The sequence below is a fragment of the Tachyglossus aculeatus genome, chromosome 9 (assembly GCF_015852505.1).
Source record: "Tachyglossus aculeatus isolate mTacAcu1 chromosome 9, mTacAcu1.pri, whole genome shotgun sequence".
Taxonomy (NCBI): Eukaryota; Metazoa; Chordata; class Mammalia; order Monotremata; family Tachyglossidae; genus Tachyglossus; species Tachyglossus aculeatus.
Window position 1 is genome coordinate 2,081,834 of NC_052074.1, and position 27,485 is coordinate 2,109,318.

General features: G+C 54.2%; 1 protein-coding gene across 3 annotated transcripts in view; it reads left to right on the plus strand.

The window, feature by feature from the left end:
* The window catches only part of TTC7A (tetratricopeptide repeat domain 7A), a 64,452-nt gene extending 36,967 nt beyond the window's left edge, over window positions 1-27,485 (plus strand). For 2 of the 3 annotated variants that reach the window (XM_038751176.1, XM_038751178.1), the window contains 13 exons: window positions 220-283; window positions 2,244-2,381; window positions 4,731-4,814; window positions 5,907-6,011; window positions 7,336-7,453; window positions 10,939-10,996; window positions 13,336-13,408; window positions 13,807-13,967; window positions 20,028-20,144; window positions 21,815-21,912; window positions 22,110-22,244; window positions 23,333-23,535; window positions 26,290-27,485. In XM_038751176.1, coding sequence (XP_038607104.1) covers window positions 220-283; window positions 2,244-2,381; window positions 4,731-4,814; window positions 5,907-6,011; window positions 7,336-7,453; window positions 10,939-10,996; window positions 13,336-13,408; window positions 13,807-13,967; window positions 20,028-20,144; window positions 21,815-21,912; window positions 22,110-22,244; window positions 23,333-23,535; window positions 26,290-26,511 — 1,576 coding nt within the window. In that variant the 3' untranslated portion in view covers window positions 26,512-27,485. The remainder of the gene's footprint in view (window positions 1-219; window positions 284-2,243; window positions 2,382-4,730; window positions 4,815-5,906; window positions 6,012-7,335; window positions 7,454-10,938; window positions 10,997-13,335; window positions 13,409-13,806; window positions 13,968-20,027; window positions 20,145-21,814; window positions 21,913-22,109; window positions 22,245-23,332; window positions 23,536-26,289) is intronic. The other variant, XM_038751177.1, reaches the window with a different exon arrangement.

Genomic DNA, 27,485 nt, shown 5'->3' on the forward strand with positions numbered 1-27,485 from the left:
CGGGGCAGCGGTATTGGGTAGCGGATGAATCATGCAGGAGGGTGTCCCGTTACCACCCGCGGAGAGCCGGGGCATCCGGGCGGAGGAAGGCAGGCCTGCCAACTTGTACTTCCCAAGCGCTTAGTACAGTGCTCTGCACACAGTAAGCGCTCAATAAACACGATTGATTGATTGGACCCGGGCTGCGTTTCCACCCCACCTTGTCTCCCCACCCCGCAGCCTGTACTGCCCCCAGGACAACATCGAAGAGGCCCTGCTGCTTCTCCTCATCAGCGAGTCCATGGTGAGTCCGCGGGCGGGCGCGACGGGGGCGCCAGGGGAGGGCCAGGTGAACGCCGGCGTGGTGGGCAAGGCCGCGGGCCTTAGTCCGGTGCTCTGCACACAGTAAGCGCTCAACAAATACGACTGAACGAATGAATGAATTGCCCTTGTCAGTTGTTTCAGAGGTTTAATTCCCTCCTGAACCCCCTGTCCCTCCACCTCTACCATTTCTTGTCCTTAATGACCTGGCCCGGTAATTTACTGAGAAAATTGTAGCCATCAAAGATGATCTCCCTAAAATTTCCCCAGCTTTTCATCAGTCACTTCCTCCTCCTGCTCCTTCTAAAGAGTCTCCCGTATTTCCCAGCAGCATCTCAAGAGGAGATCTCCTGCCTCCTCTCAAAATCCATCTCGCACCCCTATGCCTCTGCCGATGTCCCTTCCCACCCTATCACCGGGCTTTGGAAAGTCACTGGCGTCCCCCTCGTCCCCCTCTCCATCCCCCTCATCTTACCTCCTTCCCTTCCCCACTGCACCTGTATATATGTATATATGTTTGTACAGATTTATTACTCTATTTATTTATTTATTTATTTTACTTGTCCATATCTATTCTATTTATTTTATTTTGCTAGTACGTTTGGTTTTGTTCTCTGTCTCCCCCTTTTAGACTGTGAGCCCACTGTTGGGTAGGGACTGTCTCTATATGTTGCCAACTTGTATTTCCCAAGCGCTTAGTACAGTGCTCTGCACACAGTAAGCGCTCAATAAATACGATTGATGATGATGATGACTGTGAGCCCACTGTTGGGTAGGGACTGTCTCTATATGTTGCCAACTTGGACTTCCCAAGCGCTTAGTCCAGTGCTCTGCACACAGTAAGCGCTCAATAAATACGATTGATGATGATGATGATGATGATGATGGCAGGGGCACGGGCGAGGAGGAGAGGGGAAGGCAGCCCGGAGGACTCCCATTCCTACCGGAAATCCCACCTCTCTGGAAAAGGGGGAACTGCGGAGGGACGGGGAGGCGAGAATGGATAATCCGAGACTGACAGCCCTCTAGACTGTACGCTCGTTGGAGGCAGGGAATGTGTCCGTTGTTCTGTCGTCCTCTCCCAATCGCTTAGTACAGTGCTCTGCACACAGTAAGCGCTCAGTACATGCAACTGACTGATTGACCGCAGGACTCCCCCAGGGATTGACCGAGGAAATGGCCTGAACTATTTATTTATTTATTTCGATTTATTTATTTATTTTACTATTTATTTGCCCTGGGTAAGGTTCACCCCAATTGCTGAGAAGCAGCATGGCTCAGTGGAAAGAGCCCAGGCTTGGGAGTCAGAGGTAATGGGTTCAAATCCCGGCCCTGCCGCTTGTCAGCTCTGTGACTCGGGGCAAGTCACTTCACTTCTCTGGGCCTCAGTTCCCTCATCTGGAAAATGGGGATGAAGACTGGGAGCCCCACGTGGGACAACCTGATCACCTTCCCCAGCGCTTAGAGCCAGAGGTCATGGGTTCAAATCCAGGCCCCGCCGCTTGTCAGCTGTGTGACTTGGGCCAAGTCACTTCACTTCTCTGGGCCTCAGTTCCCTCACCTGGAAAATGGGGATGAAGACTGGGAGCCCCACGTGGGACAACCTGATCACCCTGCCAGGCACATCAATCAGTCGTATTTATTGAGCGCTTACCGTGTGCAGAGCACTGGACTAAGCGCTTGGGAAGTCCAAGTTGGCAACATCTAGAGACAGTCATCATCATCATCAATCGTACTTATTGAGCGCTTACTGTGTGCAGAGCACTGTACTAGCGCTTGGGAAGTCCAAGTTGGCAACATCTAGAGACAGTCCCTACCCAACAGTGGGCTCACAGTCTAGAAGGGGGAGACGGAGAACAAAACCAAACATAGTAAGAGCTCAACAGATACCCAAATGATGATGATTGTTGTTATTCTTGCCCCCTCCACCCACCGCTCTTCAGGCCAACCGAGACGCCGTGCTGAGCCGAGCGCCGGAGCAGAAGGAGGACCGCGCCGTGAGCCTCCGGGAGGCCTCGGCCATCTACGACCTCCTGAGCATCGCGCTGGGCCGAAGAGGGCAGTATGTCATGCTGTCAGAGGTACCGCCCGATCCCGGGGGGGGCCGCCAGGGGGCAGTAGGCCCCGACGTCTGAAATACCCCGCTCTGACTGCCGGCCGCCAGGGGGCAGTAGGCCCCGGCGCCTGAAATACCCCGCTCTGACCGCCGGCCGCCAGGGGGCAGTAGGCCCTGCAGGCAAGGGGACCGTCGTCTCCCCGCTGGCCGCCAGGGGGCAGTAGGGCCTGCGGTCTGAAGGTGTGTGTGTTCTCACTACTGGCCGGCAGGGGGCAGTAGGTCCTGCGGCCGGAAATCCCGTGATCTGCCCGCCGGCCGGCAGGGGGCAGTAGGGCCTGCAGTCGCAGGTACCGTGGTCTCACTACTGTCCGGCAGGGGGCAGTAGGTCCTGAGGCACCGTGGTCTCCCTACTGGCCGGCAGGGGGCAGTAAGTCCTGCGGTCTAAAAGTTTGTTGTTTTCATTACTGGCCGGTAGAGGGCAGTACGTCCTGAGGCACCGTAGTCTCCCCACTGGCCGGCAGGGGGCAGTAGGTCCCGCGGTCTAAAGCTTTGTTGTTCTCATTACTGGCCGGCAGGGAGCAGTAGGTCCTGAGCCACCGTGGTCTCCCCACTGGCCAGCAGGGGGCAGTAGGTCCTGCAGTCGCAGGTACCGTGGTGTCGCCACTGGCCGGCAGGGGGCAGTAGGACCTGGAGTCTAAAGGTTTGTTGTTCTCATTACTGGCCGGCAGGGGGCAGTAGGTCCAGCGGCCTGAAATCCCGTGATCTTCCCACTGTCCGGCAGGGGGCAGTAGGTCCCGCGGTCTAAAGGTGTGTGTTCTCAGTACTGGCCGGCAGGCAGCAGTAGGTCCTGAGGCCTGAGGTCCCGCGGTCTCACCACTGTCCGGCAGGGGGCAGTAGGTCCTGCAGTCGCGGGGCCCGTGGTGTCACTACTGTCCGGCAGGGGGCAGTAGGTCCTGAGGCACCGTGGTCTCCCCACCGGCCAGCAGGGGGCAGTAGGTCCTGTAGTTGCAGGTGCCATGGTCTCACTACTGGCCGGCAGGGGGCAGTAGGTCCTGAGGCACCGTGGTCTCCCCACCGGCCAGCAGGGGGCAGTAGGTCCTGTAGTTGCAGGTGCCGTGGTCTCACTACTGGCCGGCAGGGGGCAGTAGGTCCTACGGTCTAAAGGTTTGTTGTTCTCATTACCGGCCGGTAGGGGACAGTAGGTCCTGAGGCACCGTGGTTTCCCCACTGTCCGGCAGGGGGCAGTAGGTCCTGCGGTCTGAAGGTTTGTGTTCTCAGTACTGGCCGGCAGGGGGCAGTAGGTCCTGAGACCAGAAGTACCGTGGTCTCCCCACTGGCCGGCAGGGGGCAGTAGGTCTTGCAGTCGCAGGTACCGTGGTCTCACCACTGGCCGGCAGGGGGCAATAGGGCCTGAAGCACCGTGGTTTCCCCACCGGTCGGCAGGGGGCAGTAGGTCCTGCAGTCGCAGGTACCGTGGTCTCACTACTGGCCGGCAGGGGGCAGTAGGTCCTGCGGTCTAAAAGTTTGTTGTTCTCATTACTGGCCGGCAGGGGGCAGTAGGTCCTGCGGTCTAAAAGTTTGTTGTTCTCATTACTGGCCGGCAGGGGGCAGTAAGTCCCGAAGCGCGGTGGTCTCCCCACTGTCCGGCAGGGGGCAGTAGGTCCTGCGGTCGCAGGTACCGTGGTCTCACCACTGTCCGGCAGGGGGCAGTAGGGCCTGCGGTCTGAAGGTTTGTGTTCTCAGTACTGGCCGGCAGGGGGCACTAGGTCCTGAGACCAGAGGTACCGCGGTCTGACCACTGGCCGGCAGGGGGCAGTAGGGCCTGCGGTCTAAAGGTTTGTTGTTCTCATTACCGGCCGGTAGGGGGCAGTAGGTCCCGAGGCACCGTGGTTTCCCCACTGTCCAGCAGGGGGCAGTAGGTCCTGCGGTCGCAGGTACCGTGGTCTCCCCACTGGCCGGCGGGGGGCAGTAGGTCCTGCGGGCTAAAAGTTTGTTGTTCTCATTACTGGCCGGCAGGGGGCAGTAGGTCCTATGGTCTAAATGTTTGTTGTTCTCATTACTGGCTGGCAGGGGGCAGTAGGTCCTATGTTCTGAATGTTTGTTGTTCTCAGTACTGTCCGGCAGGGGGCAGTAGGTCCCGAGGCACCGTGATCTCCCCACTGGCCGGCAGGGGGCAGTAGGGCCTGCGGTCGCAGGTACCGTGGTCTCCCTGCCGTCCGGCAGGGGGCAGTAGATCCTGCGGCCTAAAGGTTTGTTGTTCTAAGCTTAGTCCAGGGCTCTGCACACAGTAAGCGCTCAATAAGTACGATTGATTGATTGACTGATTGATTGATTGATTGATTGTTTGGCCCTGACCGCGCGGCCCCTTTCGCAGTGCCTGGAGCGAGCCATGAAGTTTGCGTGTGGGGAGTTTCACCTGTGGTACCAGCTGGCCCTCTCCATGGTGGCCTGTGGCAAGGTGAGATGCCAACTTTCCCCCGCTACCCCCATTCAGGTGTCTGGGGGCATCGGGGCAGAGCCCAACCTACTAGGTACCTAAGGCGGGCCCGTCCTGCGATTGTTAGTTGTAATAATAATAATAATAATGGCATTTATTAAGCACTTACTATGTGCAAAGCACATACTATTATTGTAATAGCAATAATAATTTGTTAAGCGCTTACTCTGTGCAAAGCACTGTCCTAAGCGCTGGGGAGGTTACAGTGTGATCAGGTTGTCCCACGGGGGGCTCCCATTTTTCATTCCCATTTTACAGATGAGGGAACTGAGGCACAGAGAATTATAATAATAGTAATGGCATTTATTAAGCTCTTACTGTGTGCAAAGCACTGTCCTAAGCGCTGGGGAGGTTCCAAAGTGATCAGGTTGTCCCACGGGGGGCTCACAGTCTTCATCCCCATTTTCCAGATGAGGTAACTGAGGCCCAGAGAAGTGGAGTGACTTGCCCAAAGTCACCCAGCCAACAACTGGCAGAGCCGGGATTTGAACCCCTGCCCTCCGACTCCAAAACCCCGGGCCCTTTCCGCAGAGCCACGCTGCTCCTCCAAGCGAAGCGACTTGCCCGGAGTCCCCCAGCTGACAGTTGGCGGAGCCGGGATTTGAACCCGTGACCTCCGAGTCCAAAGCCGGGGCTCTTTCCACTGAGCCACAGCTGCTTCTCAGTTGGAAAATGGGGATTAAAAGTCCGTGAGCCCCACGGGGGGACAACTTGATGACCTTGTGTCTCTCCCCGGGCTTAGAACAGCGCTTGGCACATCGTAAGCACTTAATAAATGCCATCATCATCATCATCATTATTATTATTACCATTACTATTATTATTATTATTCAGCTGCGAGGAGTCGAAGCCGCTCTGGCCCTAGTATTGGCAGCCAGCGTTGGCGCTCCAAGTTGGCACTCGGTGTTGGCACTGAATGCGGGCAGCCCCTAGAGCGGGAGGGGCAGGGGGGCCCCCGGGGCCGGTGATGGGGGCCGCTGGCTACTTGGGGGCCGCCCCTCCCGAGCTGCGGCCTCACGACGCCCCGGGCCCCCCGTGCCCTCCCCTTGGCAGTCCGCGTACGCCGTGTCCATCCTGCGGGAGTGTGCCAAGCTGCGCCCCGAAGACCCCACGGTTCCCCTTCTGGCGGCCAAGGTCTGCATCGAGCCGCTGCACTGGGTGAGTTGGTGGGACGCCCCCGGACGGGCACGGCTTGGGGCGGGCGACGACGGCGGGGGGGGGGCGGGCGGGTGGGCCGGAGGAGGTGGCTGTTGGCGCTTAGTACAGTGCTTACTGCTTAGTACAGTGCTCTGCACACAGTAAGCGCTGCATAAATACGATTGATGATGATATGTCCACTCCCAAGCGCTGGTGCTCTCTACACACGAGGCGCTCAGTAAATACCACTGATGGATGGCTAATCAATCATCTAGACTGCGAGCCCGCTGTCGGGTCGGGACCGTCCCTCTAGGTTGCCAACTTGGACTTCCCCAGCGCTTAGTCCAGTGCTCCGCACGCAGGAAGCGCTCAATAAATACGATTGAATGAGTGAATAATGATGATGGCATTTGGTAAGCGCTTACTATGTGCAACGCACTGTTCTAAGCGCTGGGGAGGATCCAGGGTGATCAGGTTGCCCCACGGGGGGCTCCCAGGCTTCATCCCCATTTCGCAGATGAGGGAACTGAGGCCCAGAGAAGTGAAGAGACTTGCCCTAAGTCACCCAGCTGAGAAGTGGCGGAGCCGGGATTTGAACCCGTGACCTCTGACTCCCTCTCCACCGAGCCACGCTGCTTCTCCGGTTGCCCCCAGCGATGCCCTCTCTCACGCTGGGCAGGAGACTGTGAGCCCACTGTTGGGTAGGGACTGTCTCTATATGTTGCCAGTTTGTACTTCCCAAGCGCTTAGTACAGTGCTCTGCACACAGTAAGCGCTCCATAAATACAATTGATGATGATATGTCCACTCCCAAGCGCTGGTGCTCTCTACACACGAGGCGCTCAGTAAATACCACTGATGGATGGCTAATCAATCATCTAGACTGCGAGCCCGCTGTCGGGTCGGGACCGTCCCTCTAGGTTGCCAACTTGGACTTCCCCAGCGCTTAGTCCAGTGCTCCGCACGCAGGAAGCGCTCAATAAATACGATTGAGTGAATGAATAATGATGATGGCCTTTGGTAAGCGCTTACTATGTGCAACGCACCTTGTGTCCCCCCAGCAGTTAGAACAGTGCTTTGCCCATAGTAAGCGCTTAACAAATACCATTATTATTAGGTTGTCCCATGTGGGGGATTAGGGAATTATTATGATTATGACGATTGATCCAGTGGTATTTATTGAGCGCCTGCCGCGCGCCGTCTCCTTTCTGCCCGTCCCGAGGCCAGCCTGTCCGGAGGCGGCCGGCGTGCGGACTGAGCGGGGGCCAGGGCTCGCCGTGGTCAGTGGTGTGTGTCTCCCATCCCCGCTCTCTCCCCCATCCCTCGCGCTGCGGGCACCGGGCAGCTGGAGGAGGCCGAAGGCTTCGCCCGGACGGTGGTGGACATGGGCGACGCCGCCGGAGACTTCCTGGCCAAGGGCTACCTGGCACTCGGCCTCACCTACAGCCTGCGGGCCACCGACGGTAAGCCGGACCGCCGCCTCCCGCCCCCCCCCCCCCCCCCCCCCCACTCCCTCCCCACCTCAGGGCGGGCACGGCCTCTGGCACAGAGCCCAGGTCGTGGGTTCTAATCCGCTGGTATCCACCCCGGTGCTTAGTACAGTGCCCGGCACACGGTAAGCACTTAACAGACTCCACAGCTATTATTACGCTTCTCTGGGCCTCAGTTACCTCTTCCTTAAAATGGGGACTAGACCGGGAGCCCCCTGTGGGACAACCCAATCAGCTAGTATCCACCCTGGCGCTTAGTACAGTGCCTGGCACATAGTAAGCACTTAACAGATTCCACAGCTACTATTACACTTCTCTGGGCCTCAGTTACCTCTTCCTTAAAATGGGGACTAGACCAGGAGCCCCCTGTGGGACAACCCAATCAGCTAGTATCCACCCCAGCGCTTAGTACAGTGCCTGGCACATAATAAGCACTTAGATTCCACAGCTATTAGTTATTATTACGCTTCTCTGGGCCTCAGTTACCTCTTCCTTAAAATGGGGACTAGACCGGGAGCCCCCTGTGGGACAGGCATCGGGTCCGACCCAATCAGCTAGTATCCACCCCGGCGCTTAGTACAGTGCCTGGCACATAGTAAGCACTTAACAGGGACCGGGTCCAACCCAATCAGCTAGTATCCACCCCGGCGCTTAGTACAGTGCCTGGCACATAGTAAGCACTTAACAGATTCCACAGCTATTATTACACTTCTCTGGGCCTCAGTTACCTCTTCCTTAAAATGGGGACTAGACCGGGAGCCCCCTGTGGGACAACCCAATCAGCTAGTATCCACCCCGGCGCTTAGTACAGTGCCTGGCACATATAGTAAGCACTTAGATTCCACAGTTACTATTACGCTTCTCTGGGCCTCAGGTACCTCTTCCTTAAAATGGGGACTAAACTGTGAGCCCCCCCAATCAGCTAGTATCCACCCCGGCGCTTAGTACAGTGCCTGGCACATAATTAGCACTTAGATTCCACGGCTATTAGTTATTATTATGCTTCTCTGGGCCTCAGTTACCTCTTCCTTAAAATGGGGACTAGACTGGGAGCCCCCTGTGGGACAACCCAATCAGCTAGTATCCACCCCGGCGCTTAGTACAGTGCCCGGCACATAGTAAGCACTTAACAGATTCCCCAGTTATTATTACGCTTCTCTGGGCCTCAGTTACCTCTTCCTTAAAATGGGGACTAGACCGGGAGCCCCCTGTGGGACAACCCAATCAGCTAGTATCCACCCCGGCGCTTAGTACAGTGCCTGGCACATAATAAGCACTTAGATTCCACAGCTATTAGTTATTATTATGCTTCTCTGGGCCTCAGTTACCTCTTCCTTAAAATGGGGACTAGACCGGGAGCCCCCTGTGGGACAGGCATCGGGTCCAACCCAATCAGCTAGTATCCACCCCGGCACTTAGTACAGTGCCTGGCACATAGTAAGCACTTAACAGGGACCGGGTCCAACCCAATCAGCTAGTATCCACCCCGGCGCTTAGTACAGTGCCTGGCACATAGTAAGCACTTAACAGATTCCACAGCTATTATTACGCTTCTTTCGGCCTCAGTTACCTCTTCCTTAAAATGGGGACTAGACTGGGAGCCCCCTGTGGGACAACCCAATCAGCTAGTATCCACCCCGGCGCTTAGTACAGTGCCTGGCACATAATAAGCACTTAGATTCCACAGCTATTAGTTATTATTACGCTTCTCTGGGCCTCAGTTACCTCTTCCTTAAAATGGGGACTAGACCGGGAGCCCCCTGTGGGACAGGGACCGGGTCCGACCCAATCAGCTAGTATCCACCCCGGCGCTTAGTACAGTGCCTGGCACATAGTAAGCACTTAACAGATTCCCCAGGTATTATTACACTTCTCTGGGCCTCAGTTACCTCTTCCTTAAGATGGGGACTAGACTGTGAGCCCCCTGTGGGACAGGCACTGGGTCCAACCCAATCAGCGAGTATCCACCCCAGCGCTTAGTACAGTCCCTGGCACATAGTAAGCACTTATCAGATTCCCCAGTTACTATTACGCTTCTCTGGGCCTCAGTTACCTCTTCCTTAAAATGGGGACTAGACTGTGAGCCCCCTGTGGGACAACCCAATCAGCTAGTATCCACCCCGGCGCTTAGTACAGTGCCCGGCACATAGTAAGCACTTAACAGATTCCCCAGTTATTATTACGCTTCTCTGGGCCTCAGTTACCTCTTCCTTAAAATGGGGACTAGACTGTGAGCCCCCCCAATCAGCTAGTATCCACCCCGGTGCTTAGTACAGTGCCTGGCACATAGCGCTTAACAGATTCCCCAGTCATTATTATGCTTCTCTGGGCCTCAGTTACCTCTTCCTTAAAATGGGGATAGACTGTGAGCCCCCTGTGGGGCAGGGACTGGATCCAACCCAATTTGCTTATTTGCTTGTACCTGCCTCGGCGCTTAGTACAGTGCCTGACACACAGTAAGCGCTAAACAAGTACCCCAATTATTACGACGTTGCTCGCCGTCTTAAAGGGAGGAGAGCAGGACTCTTCCCCATTGCCCAGATGAGAAAACAGAGGCCCGGAGCACCCCTTTCCCGTCCCCCCCAGCCTATTACGCGAGGCTCAGTGGAAAAGAGCCAGGGCTTTGGAGTCAGAGGTCACAGGTTCAAATCCCGCCTCCGCCAAATGGGTGACTTTGGGCCAGTCACTTCTCTGGGCCTCATCTGTAAAATGGGGGTGAAGCCTGTGAGCCCCCCGTGGGACAACCCCATCCCCTTGGGACCTCCCCGGCGCTTCCAGCCGCTCTTTGCATGTAAGAGGTGCTCAATAAATGCCGTTATTGTTTGCATTATTAAATGGACCCAGCTCTGAACTCCTGCCCCTGCCTTTTGAGGGAGAGAAGCTGAGAAGCTGCCGTGGCTCGGTGGAAAGAGCCCAGGCTTTGGAGTCGGCGGTCACGGGTTCAAATCCCAGCTCTGCCAACTGTCAGCTGTGTGACTTTGGGCCAGTCACTTCACTTCTCTGGGCCTCAGTCCCCTCATCTGTCAAATGGGGATTAAAACCATGAGCCCCCTGTGGGACAACCTGATCACCTTGTAACCTCCCCAGCGCTTAGAACGGTGCTTTGCTCATAGTAAGTGCTTAACAAATACCGACATTATTATTATTATTATTTTGCGGGGGGCAGCGGGGTAGAGTGAGATCAGGGGGAGGCCTGGGGAAACCGAGTCAGAGCCGGTCTGGCTCCTGGGAGCCGGCCGGGCGGGCAACTGGGCATCCCCTGGCCCAGCCGGGCATCTCCTAGCCCCGACGCCGCCCTGCTTGGTGTCTCCCCCATCCCGGCCTGCTCCCTCAGGAGCGGTTTTTCCCCGCATCCCACCCTCCCGGCCGAGGGCTCGGCCGGGTCACCGGGGGCCGGGAGGCCGGGGGGGCGATTTTGGCGGGCCCCGGGAGCCTCACGGTCGCATCCGCACCCGCAGCCACGCTCAAGGGGACGCAGGACCAACTGCACAAGAAGGCCCTCGAGACCCTGGAGAGGTGAGAGGGGAAACCCGGCCCGTCTGGCCCTGCCCTCTCCCCGCCACAGCCCCAGTCCCGCTCCTACCCCGGCCCTCCATCCTCCTCCGCTCTCGCCCCGGCCTGCCCTCGGTTGGTCCCCAAAAAGGCATTCATTCATTCAACCGTATTTATTGAGCGCTTACCTCGTTCTCGCCTGTCCTGCCATCGACCCCCGGCCCACGTCATCCCCCGGGCCTGGAATGCCCCCAGTCCCTCTGCCCATCCGCCAAGCTAGCTCTCTTCCTCCCTTCAAGGCCCTACTGAGAGCTCACCTCCTCCAGGAGGCCTTCCCAGACTGAGCCCCTTCCTTCCTCTCCCCCCGCGTCCCCCTCTCCATCCCCCCATCTTACCTCCTTCCCTTCCCCACAGCACCTGTATGTATATGTATCATCATCATCATCATCATCAATCGTATTTATTGAGCGCTTACTATGTGCAGAGCACTGTACTAAGCGCTTGGGAAGTACAAATTGGCAACATATCTATGTTTGTACTTATTTATTACTCTATTTATTTATTTATTTTACTTGTACATATCTATTCTATTTATTTTATTTTGTTAGTATGTTTGGTTTTGTTCTCTGTCTCCCCCTTTTAGACTGTGAGCCCATTGTTGGGTAGGGACTGTCTCTGTATGTTGCCAATTTGTACTTCCCAAGCGCTTAGTACAGTGCTCTGCACATAGTAAGCGCTCAATAAATACGATTGATGATGATGATGATGATATAGAGACGGTCCCTACCCAGCAGCGGGCTCACAGTCTAGAAGGGGGAGACAGACGACAAGACAAAACGTATTAACAAAATAAAGTAAATAGAATAAATATGTGCAGGTAAAATAGAGTAATAACTTCATTCATTCATTCAATTGTATTGAGCACTTACTGTGTGCAGAGCACTGGACTGAGCGCTTGGGAAGTCCAAGTTGGCAACATATAGAGATGGTCCTTACCCGACAGCGGGCTAACAGTCTAGAAGGGGGAGACGGACGACAAAACAAAGCATAGTAACAAAATAAAGTAAATAGAATAAATATGTACAAGTAGAATAGAGTAATAAATGCATTCATTCATTCAATTGTATTTATTGAGCGCTGTGTGCAGAGCACTGTACTAAGTGCTTGGAAAGTCCAAGTCGGCAACATCTAGAGATGGTCCCAACCCGACAGCAGGCTCACACAGTCTAGAAGGGGGAGACGGACAACAAAACAAAACATATTAACAAAATAAAACAAACAGAATAAATACGTACAAGTAAAATAGAGTAATAAATTCATTCATTCATTCAATCGTATTTATTGAGCGCTTACTGTGTGCAGAGCACTGGAGTAAGCGCTTGTGAAGTCCAAGTTGGCAACATCTAGAAATGGTCCCAACCCGACAGCGGGCTCACAGTCTGGAAGGGGGAGACGGATGACAAAACAAAACATATTAACAAAATAGAATAAATAGAATAAATATGTACAAGTAAAATAGAGTAATAAGTTCATTCATTCATTCAGTCGTATTTATTGAGCGCTTACTGTGTGCAGAGCACTGGACTAAGCACTTGGGAAGTCCAAGTTGGCAACATATAGAGACGGTCCCTACCCATCAGCAGGCTCACAGTCTAGGAGGGGGAGACGGACGACAAAACAAAACATACTAACAAAATAAAATAACAGGTAAAATAGACTCATAAATTCATTCATTCATTCAATCGTATTTATTGAGCGCTTACTGTGTGCAGAGCACTGGACTAAGCGCTTGGGAAGTCCAAGTTGGCAACATATAGAGACGGTCCCTACCCGACAGCGGGCTCACAGTCTAGACGGGGGAGACGGACGACAAAACAAAACATATTAACAAAGTAAAACAAACAGAATAAATATGTACAAGTAAAATAGAGTAAAAATTCATTCATTCATTCAATCATATTTATTGAGCGCTTACTGTGTGCAGAGCACTGGACTAAGCGCTTGGGAAGTCCAAGTCGGCAACATCTAGAGACGGTCCCTACCCAACAGCGGGCTCACAGCCTAGAAGGGGGAGACGGACGACAAAACGAAACATATTAACAAAGTAAAATAGAGTAATCAATCCATTCATTCATTCAATCGCATTTATTGAGCGCTTACTGTGTGCAGAGCACTGGACTAAGGGCTTGGAAAGTCCAAGTTGGCTTCCGGCACCCGGACAGAATTCCAGCCGCAGTCGTGAGGGAGAGTTGGGGGGTCGGGGGGCTCTCCGACCGACCCCCCAAGGCCTTCCCCCCGACGGGGGAGAGAGCTGGCGCGCCGCCGCGTCCTCCCTGGGTGACGGGCCGTCTCGTCCCCCGCAGAGCCCAGCAGCTGGCCCCCGAGGACCACCAGGTCATCCTCTACACGTCTCTGCAGCTGGCTCTGGTCAGACAGGTGGGCGTCTCCCCCGCCGTCCGTCCTGGGCTCCCTCTGCTCCCCCAGTCCGTCCCTCAGTCCCGAAGCCTGCTGGGGTCTCCCCCGCACCGCGTCTCCCCATCCTGCCGGACGCTGTTATGGACCCCACTGGCTCCAGGTCCCCCGACCCCACGGGTTCGGAGGCATTTGAGGCCGGGTGGTCCTGGCGACCATCATCATCATCATCAATCGTATTTATTGAGCGCTTACTATGTGCAGAGCACTGTACTAAGCACTCGGGCCCTGTCCCGGACCAGTTGTGGGCCGCGGAGCAGGACGCGGGGGGTCACACGTCGCCGTCGAGCGGCCGGGCCGTGTCCGAGCGTGGACGCCCCCGTCCTCGAGGGCTGAGCGGGCAACCTGGTGCCGCGCCGCAGATTCCCGAAGCCACGGAGCGCCTGCAGCAGGCCCTGAAAGGCTGCGGAGACGACGCCAACTCCCTCCACCTCCTCGCCCTCCTGTTTTCGGCCCAGAAGCACTACCAGCACGCCTTGGACGTCATCAACATGGCCATCGGCGAGTACCCCGAGAACTTCAGGTGCGCCCCTCTCTCCGGGCCCGGGCCGGCTGCCCGTCCGCGGAAGGCCCCGCTCTGTTGTGTTCCTTATTAGACGCCCCCCTCCCACCCTCCAGCACCCCCGTCCAGGCTGCTGGCCCCGTGGTCATCTTCTTTTTTATGGTATTTGTTAAGCGCTTACTATGTCAAGCACTGTTCTGAGTGCTGGGGTGGGTACATTCATTCATTCATTCATTCACTCAATCGTATTTATTGAGCGCTTACTGTGTGCAGAGCACTGGACTAAGCGCTTGGGAAGTACAAGTCGGTGACATATAGAGACGGTCCCTATAATAATAATGATGGCATTTATTATCAATCAGTCAATCAGTCAGTCGTATTTATTGAGCGCTTACTGTGTGCAGAGCACTGGGCTAAGCGCTTCGGAAGTACAAGTCGGCAACATATAGAGACGGTCCCTATAATAATAATAATAATAATAATGGCATTTATTATCAATCAATCAATCAAGCAATCAATCGTATTTATTGAGCGCTACCGTGTGCAGAGCACTGGGCTAAGCGCTTGGGAAGTACAAGTCGGTGACATATAGAGACGGTCCCTATAATAATAATAATGGCATTTATTATCAATCAGTCAATCAATCAATCGTATTTATTGAGCACTTACTATGTGCAGAGCACTGGACTAAGCGCTTGGGAAGTACAAGTCGGCAACATATAGAGGCGGTCCCTATAATAATAATAATAATGGCATTTATTATCAATCAGTCAATCAATCGTATTTATTGAGTGCTTACTGTGTGCAGAGCACTGGACTAAGCGCTTGGGAAGTCCAAGTTGGCAGCATATGGAGACGGTCCCTACCCAACAGTGGGCTCACAGTCTAAAAGGGGGAGACGGAGAACAAAACAAAACGTGGACGGGTGTCAAGTCATCAGAACAGATAGAATTAAATCTAAATGCACATCATTAACAAAATAAATAGAATAGTAAATACGTACAAGTAAAATAAATAGAAGAATAAATCCGTAAATGTAAAATACTTTCAAATGTAAAGTAAGGATTAATAATAATAGTGAGAGCATTTATTAAGCGCTTACTCTGTGCCAAGCACTGTTCTAAGCGCTGGGGAGGTTACAAGGTGATCAGATTGTCCCACGGGGGGCTCACAGTCTTCATCCCTATTTGACAGATGAGGGAAGTGAGGCCCAGAGAAGTGAAGTGACTTGCCCACGGTCACCCAGCTGACAATTGGTGGAGCCGAGATTTGAACCCACGACCTCCAACTCCAAAGCCCTGGCTCTTTCCACTGAGCCACGCTGCTTCTCTAACCAACAACGGGCTCCCAGTCTAGAAGGGGGAGACGGACAACAAAACAGGTGGACGGGTGTCAAGTCATCAGAACAAATAGAATTAAATCTAAATGTGCATCATTAACAAAATAAATAGAATAGTAAATATGCACAAGTAAAATAAATAGAGGAATAAATATATATATAAACATATATACAAATGCTGTACAGGTTAATCCCACTGGACACAGTCCCTGTCCCACGTGGGGCTCACCAAGTAGGAGGGAGAACGGGTATTGAACCCCCATTTTACAGTTGAGGGAACTGAGGCCCAGAGAAGTGGAGCGACTTGCCCAAGGTCACCCAGCAGGCAAGAGGCAGAGCCGGGATTAGAACCCAGGCCCCCGGACTCCCAGGCCCAGGCTCTTTCCACTAGGCCGTGGCAAGACCCAGGAGGCGAGGGGCGTGCACCCTGCCCCTCGCCCCCCGCCCCAACTGTGTGTGCTCAAATCAATCAATCAATCAATCAATCGTATTTATTGAGTGCTTACTGTGTGCAGAGCACTGGACTAAGCACTTGGGAAGTACAAGTTGGCAATATATAGAGACAGTCCCTACCCAACAGTGGGCTCACAGTCTAATCAATCAATCAATCAATCGTATTTATTGAGCGCTTACTATGTGCAGAGCACTGTACTAAGCGCTTGGGAAGTACAAATTGGCAACATATAGAGACAGTCCCTACCCAACAGTGGGCTCACAGTCTAAACGTTGGAAGCAGCGTGGCTCACTGGAAAGAGCCCGGGCTTTGGAGTCGGAGTTCATGGGTTCGAATCCCGGCTCCGCCAATGGTCAGCTGTGCGACTTTGGGCAAGTCACTCAACTTCTCTGTGCCTCAGTTCCCTCATCTGTAAAAGTGGGGATGAAGACTGTGAGCCCCCCGTGGGACAACCTGATCCCCTTGTAACCTCCCCAGCGCTTAGAACAGTGCTTTGCACAGAGTAAGCACTTAATAAATGCCATTAAAAAAACCCAAAAAAACCCGGCTCCACCACTTGTCAGCTGTGTGACTTTGGGCAAGTCACTTCACTTCTCTGGGCCTCAGTTACCTCATCTGGAAAATGGGGACGAAGACTGTGAGCCCGCCCCCCGTGGGACAACCTGATCACCTTGTAACCTCCCCAGCGCTTAGAACAGTGCTCTGTACATAGTAAGTGCTTAATAAATGCCATTATTAAAAAAAAAGAAAGTGGCCCTGAGGGTGGGCCCGGACTGGCCTCTGGCAGAGGAAGAGGGCAGGCCGGACCTTCGGCCATCCACCCCGATTGGGGCGGGGGCCGGGGCTTGCCTTGAAGCCCCGGTTCCAGGAAAGACTGATGAAACAATCAATCAATCAATCGTATTTATTGAGCGCTTACTGTGTGCTGAGCACTGCACTAAGCGCTTCGGAAGTCCAAGTTGGCTACATAGGGAGACAGTCCCTACCCAACAGCAGGCTCACAGTCTAAAAGGGGGAGACAGAGAACAAAACCAAACATGCTAACAAAATAAAATAGATAGAATCGATATGTACAAGTAAAATAAATAAATAAATAAATAAAGGCCAATGGGGAGACAGAGAACAAAACCACACATACTAACAAAATACAATAAATAGAATTGATATGTACAAGTAAAATAAATAAATAAATAAAGGCCAACGGGGGAGACAGAGAACAAAACCAAACATGCTAACAAAATAAAATAAATAGAATCGATATGTACAAGTAAAATAAATAAATAAATAAAGGCCAACGGGGGAGACAGAACCAAACCACACATGCTAACAAAATACCATAAATAGAATCGATATGTACAAGTAAAATAAATAAATAAATAAATAAAGGCCAACGGGGGAGACAGAGAACAAAACCAAACATGCTAACAAAATAAAATAAATGGAATCGATATGTACAAGTAAAATAAATGAATAAATAAAGGCCAGCGTCCTTCCTCCGCCCACAACAAAATAAAATAAATAGAATCGATATGTACAAGTAAAATAAATAAATAAATAAAGGCCAACGGGGGAGACAGAGAACAAAACCAAACATGCTAACAAAATGCAATAGAATCGATAGGTACAAGTAAAATAAATGAATAAATAAAGGCCAGCGTCCTTCCTCCGCCCACAACAACAAAATAAAATAAATAGAATCGATATGTACAAGTGAAATAAATAAATAAATAAAGGCCAACGGGGGAGACAGAGAACCAAACCACACATACTAACAAAATAAAATAAATGGAATCGATGTGTACAAGTAAAATAAATAAATAAATAAAGGCCAACGGGGGAGACAGAGAACAAAACCAAACATGCTAACAAAATAAAACAAATGGAATCGATATGTACAAGTAAAATAAATGAATAAATAAAGGCCGACGTCCTTCCTCCGCCCACCCCCAATAGGGTACAAGCCGAGCTCCTTCGGAATCGGTCGTGGTGTGTGCCACTATCAGATTCGGAGACAGGCCCAAGGCCGGGGCCCCTTACTGCCCTCCTCCTCCTCCTCTTCCTCCCCATCTTCCTCCTCTTCCTCCTCCTCGCCCCTCTCCCCGGACTTTGAGGGCATAGTGGGGGGCGGGCAGAGCCCCCCGGAGTTGGAGAGGAGGGCATTTGAAGGGGTCGCGTGGGCCGAGCACAGCTGAGCCGGGGCGGTTTTAGGTACCAGATTCCCCCACTCGTTTTGCTGTGCGTACATATATAATTCTATTTATATTGATGCCTGTTGACTTGTTCTGATGTTCATATAGCCATAATTCTATTTATTTACATTGATGCCTCCTTCTAGACTGTGAGCTCGTTGTGGGGGAGGGACCGTCTCTCTATGTTGCCGACTTGTACTTCCCAAGCGCTTAGTCCGGTGCTCTGCACACAGTAAGCGCTCAATAAATACGATTGAATGAGTGAATGAATGAATGAATTCCACAGGCTTTACTCAAGGTCATTTGCCCGGGGTTGGGGGGGGGGTCGCTATGGAAATCAAACAGAGTTTCCACTGGTGACGGGTCACCAAGAAACCACAGAGCCTCCGCAGCCTCGAGGCAGGGCGTCCAAAGAAGATAATAATAATAATAATGGCATTTATTAAGCACTTACTATGTGCAAAGCACTGTTCTAAGCGCTGGACAGGTTACAAGGTGATCAGGTTGTCCCACGGGGGCTCACAGTCTTCATCCCCATTTTACAGATGAGGGAACTGAGGCCCAGAGAAGTGAAGTGACTTGCCCAAAGTCACCCAGCTGACAGTTGGCAGAGCCGGGATTCGAACCCACGACCTCTGACTCCAAAGCCCGGGCTCTTTCTACTGAGCCGCGCTGCTTCTCTGCCCGGCAGGGGCGGGAAGCCCGAGGAGGGCGCCTAGAACGGGCATTGCAGACGCCTCTCCAGAGGAGCGTGGCCTAGCTGCAAGACCCCGGACTTGGGAGTCGGGGGACGTGGGTTCTAATCCTGGCTCCGCCACCCGTCTGCCCCGTGACCTTGGGCAAGTCGCTTCACTTCTCTGTGCCTCAGCTACCTCATCTGTAAAATGGGGAATAAGACCGTGAGCCCCACGAGGGACACCCTGATGACCCTCTATCCCGACTCTGCCACTTGTCTGCTGTGTGACCTTGGGCAAGTCACTTCTCTGAGTCTCAGTTCCCTCATCTGTAAAATGGGGAGTAAGATTGTGAGCCCCACGTGGGGTAACCTGATCACCTTGTATCCCCCCAAGCGCTTAGAACAATGCTTTGCACATAGTAAGCGCTTAACAAAATGCCATCATAGACTGTGAGCCCACTGTTGGGTAGGGACCGTCTCTATATGTTGCCAATTTGTACTTCCCAAGCGCTTAGTACAGTGTTCTGCACACAGTAAACGCTCAATAAATACGATTGATTGATTGATGTAGGGAAGCAGCATGGCTCAGTGGAAAGAGCGTGGGCTTGGGAGCCAGAGGTCATGGGTTCTAATCCTCGCTCCGCCACTTGCCAGCTGTGTGACTTTGGGCAAGTCACTTAACTTCTCTGGGCCTCAGTTCCCTCATCTGTAAAATGGGGATTAAAACCGTGGGCCCCACGTGGGACAACCTGATCACCTTGTATCCCCCCCAGCGTTTAGAACAGTGCTTCGCACATAGTAAGCGCTTAACAAATGCCGTTATTATTATTCATTATTATTATTATCCACCCCAGCACGTAGAACGAGCCCACTGTTGGGTAGGGACCGTCTCTATATGTTGCCAGCTTGGACTTCCCAAGCGCTTAGTCCAGTGCTGTGCACACAGTGAGCGCTCAATAAATACGATTGATTGTTTGAACGGTGCTTGGCGTACAATCAATCAATCAATCGTATTTATTGAGCGCTTACTATGTGCAGAGCACTGTACTAAGCGCTTGGGAAGTACAAATTGGCAACACATAGAGACAGTCCCTACCCAACAGCGGGCTCACAGTCTAAAAGGGGGAGACAGAGAACAAAACCAAACATACCAACAAAATAAAATAAATAGGATAGAAATGTACAAGTAAAATAAATAAATAAATAAATAGAGTAATAAATATGTACAGTGAGCGCTTAGCAGATATCATCATTATTATTAACCGGGACCCACCCAAGTCCCAGGCAGAGCCAGGGCCCGGCCCGGCCTCCCTCGATGCCCAGCGGCCCCGCGGGCCTTGGGGGCGGCCCGAGCGGGCGCGGGGTGGTCGCGCGGGGTGGGAGGCGGGCAGAGCCCCGTGCGGATTGTGTGCCCGGCCCGCAGCCTGCTGTTCACCAAGGTGAAGCTGGAACAGGTGATCCTGGGCCCGGAGGAAGCCCTCGTCACGTGCCGACACCTGCTGCGCACCTGGCAGGCCCTGCACGGCGGCTCCCCGCTCGGGTAGGTGGGGGCCACGACGCTGAGGACGGGGGGGGGGGACCCCGATTCCGCCGCCCGACCCGCCGACTACCGGGGGGCTCGTCCCCGGGTGGCGGGGCGAGAAGATGAAGGCCTTGCACTCTCTCACCCCGGTCGCCACGGGAGAAACGAGGCAGCGGGGGGGAGGTTGGACTGCAGTTTCCATGAGGGAAACTGAGAGCTCACCTCCTCCAAGAGGCCCTCCCAGACTGAACCCCCTTTTTCCTCTCCTCCTCCCCATCCCTAGACTGAGCCCACTCTTCTAGACTGTGAGCCCACTGTTGGGTAGGGACCGTCTCTATCTGTTGCCAACTTGGACTTCCCAAGCGCTTCGTACAGTGCTCTGCACACAGTAAGCGCTCAATAAATACGACTGATTGATTGATTGATCCCCCCCGCCCTACCTCCTTCCCCTCCCCACAGGGCCTATATATATGTTTGTACAGATAACGCTATTTATTTTACTTGTCCATATTTATTATTCTATTTAATTTGTTAATGGTGCGCATCTAGCTTTAATTCTGTTGGTTCTGACGACTCGACACCCGTCCGCATGTTCTGTTTTGTCGTCCGTCTCCCCCTTCTAGACTGTGAGCCCGTTGTTGGGTAGAGACCGCCTCTATATCAATCAATCAATCAATCGTATTTATTGAGCGCTTCCTGTGTGCAGAGCACTGTACTAAGCGCTTGGGAAGTCCAAGTTGGCAACCTATAGAGACAGTCCCTGCCCAACAGTGGGCTCACAGTCTAGAAACGTGCATCTAGCTTTAATTCTATTTGTTCTGTCGACTTGACACCCGTCCACATGTTTTATTTTGTCGTCCGTCTCCCCCTTCTAGACTGTGAGCCCATTGTTGGGTAGGGATCGCCTCTATATGTTACCAACTTGGACTTCCCAAGCGCTCAGTCCGGTGCTCCGCGCACAGTAAGCGCTCAGTAAATACGATTGAATGAACAAGTGAGAAATAAGGCAGCGGGGAGGTTTAGCGGCGGTCACCCTGGGAGAAAAGACGGTGGAGAACATTGACCCTGGTTGCCGTGGAAGATATAATAATAATAATAATAATGATGGCATTTGTTAAGCGCTTACTATGTGCAGAGCACTGTTCTAAGCGCTGGGGGGATACAAGGTGATAGTAATAATAATAATGATGGAATTTGTTAAGCGCTTACTATGTGCAAAGCACTGTTCTAAGCGCTGGGGGGATACAAGGTGATAGTAATAATAATAATGATGGAATTTGTTAAGCGCTTACTATGTGCAGAGCACTGTTCTAAGCGCTGGGGGGATACAAGGTGATAGTAATAATAATAATGATGGAATTTGTTAAGCGCTTACTATGTGCAGAGCACTGTTCTGAGCGCTGGGGGGATACAAGGTGATAGTAATAATAATAATGATGGCATTTGTTAAGCGCTTACTATGTGCAAAGCACTGTTCTAAGCGCTGGGGGGATACAAGGTGATAGTAATAATAATAATGATGGCATTTGTTAAGCGCTTACTATGTGCAGAGCACTGTTCTAAGGGCCGGGGGGATACAAAGTGAGCGGGCAGGAGGGAGCGTGCGGTTTCCCTGGGGAGGTTTGATGGCCGGGGGAGAAATAAGGCAGGGAGGACCCGGCGTCACCTCCCCGCCGGTTGTCTCCCAGCGACTCGGAGAAGGAGAGCAGCGTGGCGGAGGGCCCGCTGGTGAGGAAGCCCAGCGGGCTGCACCTGACCCTCCCCGATGCCCACGACACTGACTCGGGTGAGAACCGGCCCCCTCCCGCCGCCACCGCGCTGCCCGCTCGGCCTGACCGTAGCCCACGGCAACAGTTTCCGCCCGGGATTCGTCTCCCCGGGCCCGGGGAGGACTCGGGGGGCGCCTGGGATGTGCCCCCTGCCCCCCCAGCGGGGGTGGGCCACCCTTAACCGGGGCCCGCGCCCTTCCCCGTCGCCTCGCAGGCTCCCAGCGGGCATCGTCCATCGCCGCGTCGCGGCTGGAGCAGGCCCTGTCTGAGGTGACCGTCCACAACTCCACCCTGAAGCAGGGGCCCATGCAGCTGTGGACCACCCTGGAGCGGATCTGGCTCCAAGCCGGTGAGGCGCGACGCTCCCGGGGTCCCGGGAGGGCGGCTGGGGGTCCGCGGGGGTCGGCGGGTCTTCCCCTCCCAGGTCTGCTTAATCATTCGTTCCTATTTATTGAGCGCCGACTATGTGCAGAGCACTGGACTTCTCCCCCTTTTAGACTGTGAGCCCACTGTTGGGTAGGGACTGTCTCTATATGTTGCCAATTTGTACTTCCCAAGCGCTTAGGCCAGTGCTCTGCACACAGTAAGCGCTCAATAAATACGATTGATGATGATGATGAAAGTACCGTTCGACAACAAGTAGGCCCTGCTGAGAGCTCACCTCCTCCAGGAGGCCTTCCCAAACTGAGCCCCTTCCTTCCTCTGCCCCTCGTCCCCCTCTCCATCCCCCCCATCTTACCTCCTTCCCTTCCCCACAGCACCTGTATATATGGATATATGTTTGTACAGATTTATTACTCTATTTATTTATTTATTTATTTTACTTGTACATATCTATCCTATTTATTTTATTTTGTTAGTACGTTTGGTCTTGTTCTCTGTCTCCCCCTCTTAGACTGTGAGCCCGCTGTTGGGTAGGGACTGTCTCTAGATGTTGCCAATTTGTACTTCCCAAGCGCTTAGTACAGTGCTCTGTCCATAGTAAGCGCTCAATAAATACGATTGATGCTGAAATAGAGAAGATCGCCGCCCAGCAACGGGCTCACGGTCTAGGAGATATTTCCGTTTTATTTGTGATTTTTAGGGCGTATTCATCCATTCGGTCGTATTTATTGAGCGCTTACTGTGTGCAGTATTTTGTTAGTATGTTCGGTTTTGTTCTCTGTCTCCCCCTTTTAGACTGTGAGCCCACTGTTGGGTAGGGACCGTCTCTATATGTTGCCAACTTGGACTTCCCAAGTGCTTAGTACAGTGCTCCGCACACAGTAAGCGCTCAATAAATACGATTGATGATGATGATAATGACGCACCCGGCTTCTGGGGCCCCAGCCCCGCCAGCCCACCCTGCCCGTTCCCGAGGGCGGGCACGGTGGGGTGGCATCCGTCCCGGGAAGGCCCCGTCGGCCCGTCCTGACGGCGGCCTTGGCGGTTTCACAGCGGAGCTGTTCATGGCCCAGCGGCACCTGAAGGAAGCCGCCTCCTGCGTCCAGGAGGCGTCCAGCCTGTTCCCCACGTCGCACACGGTCCTGCACACGCGGGGGAAGCTGGCCGAGATGAGGGGCCGCCTGGAAGAGGCCAAACAGCTGTACGACGAGGCGCTCACCATCCACCCGGACGGCCAAGAGATCATGTCCAGCCTGGTGAGCCTCAGACCGGCCGTTCGCGGGAATGATCTGCGGGAGGGCCAGGCGGAGGGGCCCCGGGGCGCTCAGCGCGCGTCCGGCCTCCTGCCTCTCCGTCCCCATCAGGGGCCGCGAGGAGCTGAGTGGAGAAAAAGCAGCTTGGCTTAATCAATCAGTCATCAATCAATCAATCAATCGTATTTATTGAGCGCTTACTGTGTGCCGAGCACTGGACTAAGCGCTTGGGAAGTACAAGTTGGCAACATATAGAGACGGCCCCTCCCCAACAGTGGGCTCACAGTCAAAGTGAGTTTAGTGGCTAGAGCCCGGGCTTGGGAATCAGGAGGACCTGGGTCCTAATTCCGGCTCCGCCACGCGTCTGCTGTGTGACCTTGGGCAAGCCGCTTCACTTCTCTGGGCCTCAGTTCCCTCATCTGTAAAATGGGGATTAAGAGTGGAAACTCCATGGGGGACTGTGAGCCCACCGTTGGGTAGGGACTGTCTCTATATGTTGCCAACTTGTACTTCCCAAGCGCTTAGTACGGCGCTCTGCACACAGTAAGTGCTCAATAAATACGATTGATTGATTGACAGGGACTGTGTCCAACCTGATTAACTCATACCTGCCCCAGCACTTAGTACAGTGCCTGGTACATAGTAAGCGCTTAGCAGATACCATCATCATCAATCATCAATCGTATTTATTGAGCGCTTGCTGTGTGCAGAGCACTGGACTAAGCGCTTGGGAAGCACAAGTTGGCAACATATCGAGACAGTCCCTACCCAACAGTGGGCTCACAGACTACCATCATTATCATTATTATTCTCTGGGCCTCGGTTACCTCGTCTGTAAAATGGGGGTTAAGAGTGGGAGCCCCTTGTGGGACAGGGAGTGGGTCTAGCCTGATTAGCTTGCATCTACCCCAGCACGTAAAACAATCCCTGGCACATAGTAAGCGCTTAACGAATACCATCATTATCGTTATTAGGGGGAGAAGCCCGGGGGGGACGTGACTTGGCGCTAGTGATGGCATCAGGTTTGGAACCCAGAGCCCCCGAGTCTCTCCTTGGGAATTGGCGAGGCCGGGCAAGCTCCTGGTTGAACCCTGACTGTCCCCTCCCCGGAGAGCTGCGCCCGTGCGGGGACTCCAGACCGCCCCGGATCCTTCTACGGGGAGGGGCAGGGTGGTCCGGAGCCCCCGTGGGAGGAGAAGAAACGGCCCCTCCGGGTCCAGGATGGTGGCACTACAGCTCCCGGCGGAGGGAGACGGAGCGCGGGGTGGACGTGGGGCGGCTGCGGGGCCGAATAATAATAATAATAATGTTGGCATTTGTTAAGTGCTTACTATGTGCAAAGCACTGTTCTAAGCGCTGGGGAGTTTACAAGGTGATCAGGTTGTCCCACGGGGGGGGGCTCACAGTCTTAATCCCCATTTTACAGATGAGGGAACTGAGGCCCAGTGAAGTGACTTGCCCAAAGTCACCCAGCTGACAATTGGCGGAGCCGGGATTTGAACCCATGAACTCTGACTCCAAAGCCCGGGCTCTTTCCAGTGAGCCACGCGGCCTCCCGGGACTCCTGGGGCCGAGGGAGCGGATCCGGGAAAGCCCGGAGGCCTCGTTTCCTCCTCGCCACTCCGGAATTCCTGGCCAATCCCTCCACAATCCCCGGTCCCGCCGTTGCTCCCCTCCCCGCGCCCCAGCCCCCCAGCAGTGGGGGTTGCCATCTCCTGCGTGTCTGGGGCCGGGAGTGTGGGGCGCCGACTGCGTTTCTTTGGCAACGGGAGCTTGTTTGGGCAAACGCGAGGCCTTCAGGGACTCTCTGCCTCCTGTTTCCGAGCCCTGGAGGGAGACTCCCTCTCTCCCTTCTGGGTGTCCAGGAAGGCACCCGGGCAGGGGCTGCCCAGGGCCGGGCTCCGTGCTCTCGTCCGACCGACCAGGCGGCCGATTCCAGCCCGGAACCCGGGAGCCCCAGAGCCACGGGATCCAGGACAGGCTCCATCATCTCCCTGGAAGTCGGCTCCACATAATAATAATAATCATCATCATCAATCGTATTTATTGAGCGCTTACGATGGGCAGGGCACCATACTAAGCGCTTGGGAAGTACAAATTGGCAACATCTAGAGACAGTCCCTACCCAACAGTGGGCTCACAGTCTAAAAGGGGGAGACAGGGAACAAAACCAAACATACTAACAAAATAAAATAAATAGAATAGATACGGACAAATAAATAAATAAATAGAGTAAAAAAATATGTACAAATAATAATAATAATGACGGCTTTTTTTAAACGCTTACTATGTGCAAAGCTCTGTTCTAAGCGCTGGGGAGGTTACCAGGAGGTCCCACGGCGGGCCCAGTCTTAATCCCCATTTTCCAGATGAGGGAACTGAGGCCCAGAGAGGTGAAGTGACTTGCCCAGAGGCACACAGCTGACCTTGGCAGACCCCCCCCGGCCTCCACCACCAGCCGGAAGGGAACAGGCCGACTAGGCCTGGGCTGCAGCCTTCCTCTTGGAGGAGGAGGAAGAGCCGTACACCCATTCCGGAGCTGGGGAAGCCCCCCAAAAGCGTCAGGATGGTTGTGGTGACCAGGACAAACTCCCACACTGGTCGCAGTTGTGTGGGTCAGCTCTGTGGGGCGTGTGTGTGTGATGCATATATGTTTGTGTGCGTCCTCTCTGTGTGTGTTTGTGCACCATTCCGTGCCCAGCCTGCGTTAACCCGGCACCCGCCCCGCGCTCACCCCTCGCTCTTCCTCCCCCGCAGGGGCTGATCCTGAGCAGGCTGGGCCGGCAGGGCCTGGCGCAGAAGGTGCTGCGCGATGCCACCCGGGTGTGCAGCACGAGCCACGAGGCGTGGAACAGCCTGGGCCGGGTGCTGCAGGGCCAGGGCCACAGCCGGGCGGCCGCCGACTGCTTCCTCACCGCCCTGGACCTCGAGGCCAGCAGCCCCGTGGTCCCCTTCACCACCATCCCCCGCGAGCTCTGACCCACCGCGGGCACCGGGAAACACAGCCCCCCGCTTCCTGCCGCCGCCTCCCCCGCCTCTTGTCTGCCCCCGCCCCGGGATCGCCTGGCCTTCCGGAAAGCTTGGCCGCGGAAGTTGGAGGGAAAGGCCCGGCTTCCGTCGCGTCGTGGGGTCGGGGGGATGACGCCAGGCCGGGTTTGGGGGGGGACCAGACCGCGGTTTGCAGGGGGCGTGGTGGGCACGGGCTGAGTTAGGAAACAAGCCGGGTTCTGGGTCTGTATAAATTGATGAGTGGAATTTGGGATGAGGTGGGTGTGGGAAAGGATTGTACCCAGGGGCATTCACAAACACACACAACACCCACTCACCCACCTTGGCCACCCCCCAGTGCCAAAAGCCCCCTGCCCCCGATTCCTGCCATTGGAGCCCACTTTTGTGTTGGAGAGCCATTTCCTTTGTGGAAGTGGCCACCGGTCCAAGTCACCAGAAAGGCTCCCTCCTTGCTTGCCCGATCCGGCCGCGACGCCCCCCAATCCCTTCCCAACTTTCCCGAGAGACTGGTCCCCGGCCCCTACTCCGCCAGTTGACCCCGGGGGGAGACCCAGACCGCTGTCCGTCCGGCCATCCAAGTCGGGGCCTGCCACCAGCAGGACGGGGACTCAGGACATTCATTCAATTGTATTGTGTGCAGAGCACTGTACTAAACGCTTGGGAAGTCCAAGTTGGCAACATACAGAGACGGTCCCTACCCAACAGCGGGCTCACAGCCTAGAAGACATCACTGCGGGAGGGCCTGGCCACCCCACCCTACGGCTTCTGCAGTGCTGGTGGAGGAGAAGATGGGGTGTTTGCCTTGCCCGGGATCCCCGGGGCGGAGAGGCCGACTCTACGATGGCAGATATCCCGGGCACGTGTGTGTCTATCCTCGGGAACGGCCAGGCTGGGAGGTGACCGGCCAGCTTTCTCCCAGGGAGAATAAAGTCCCCGGCCATCGG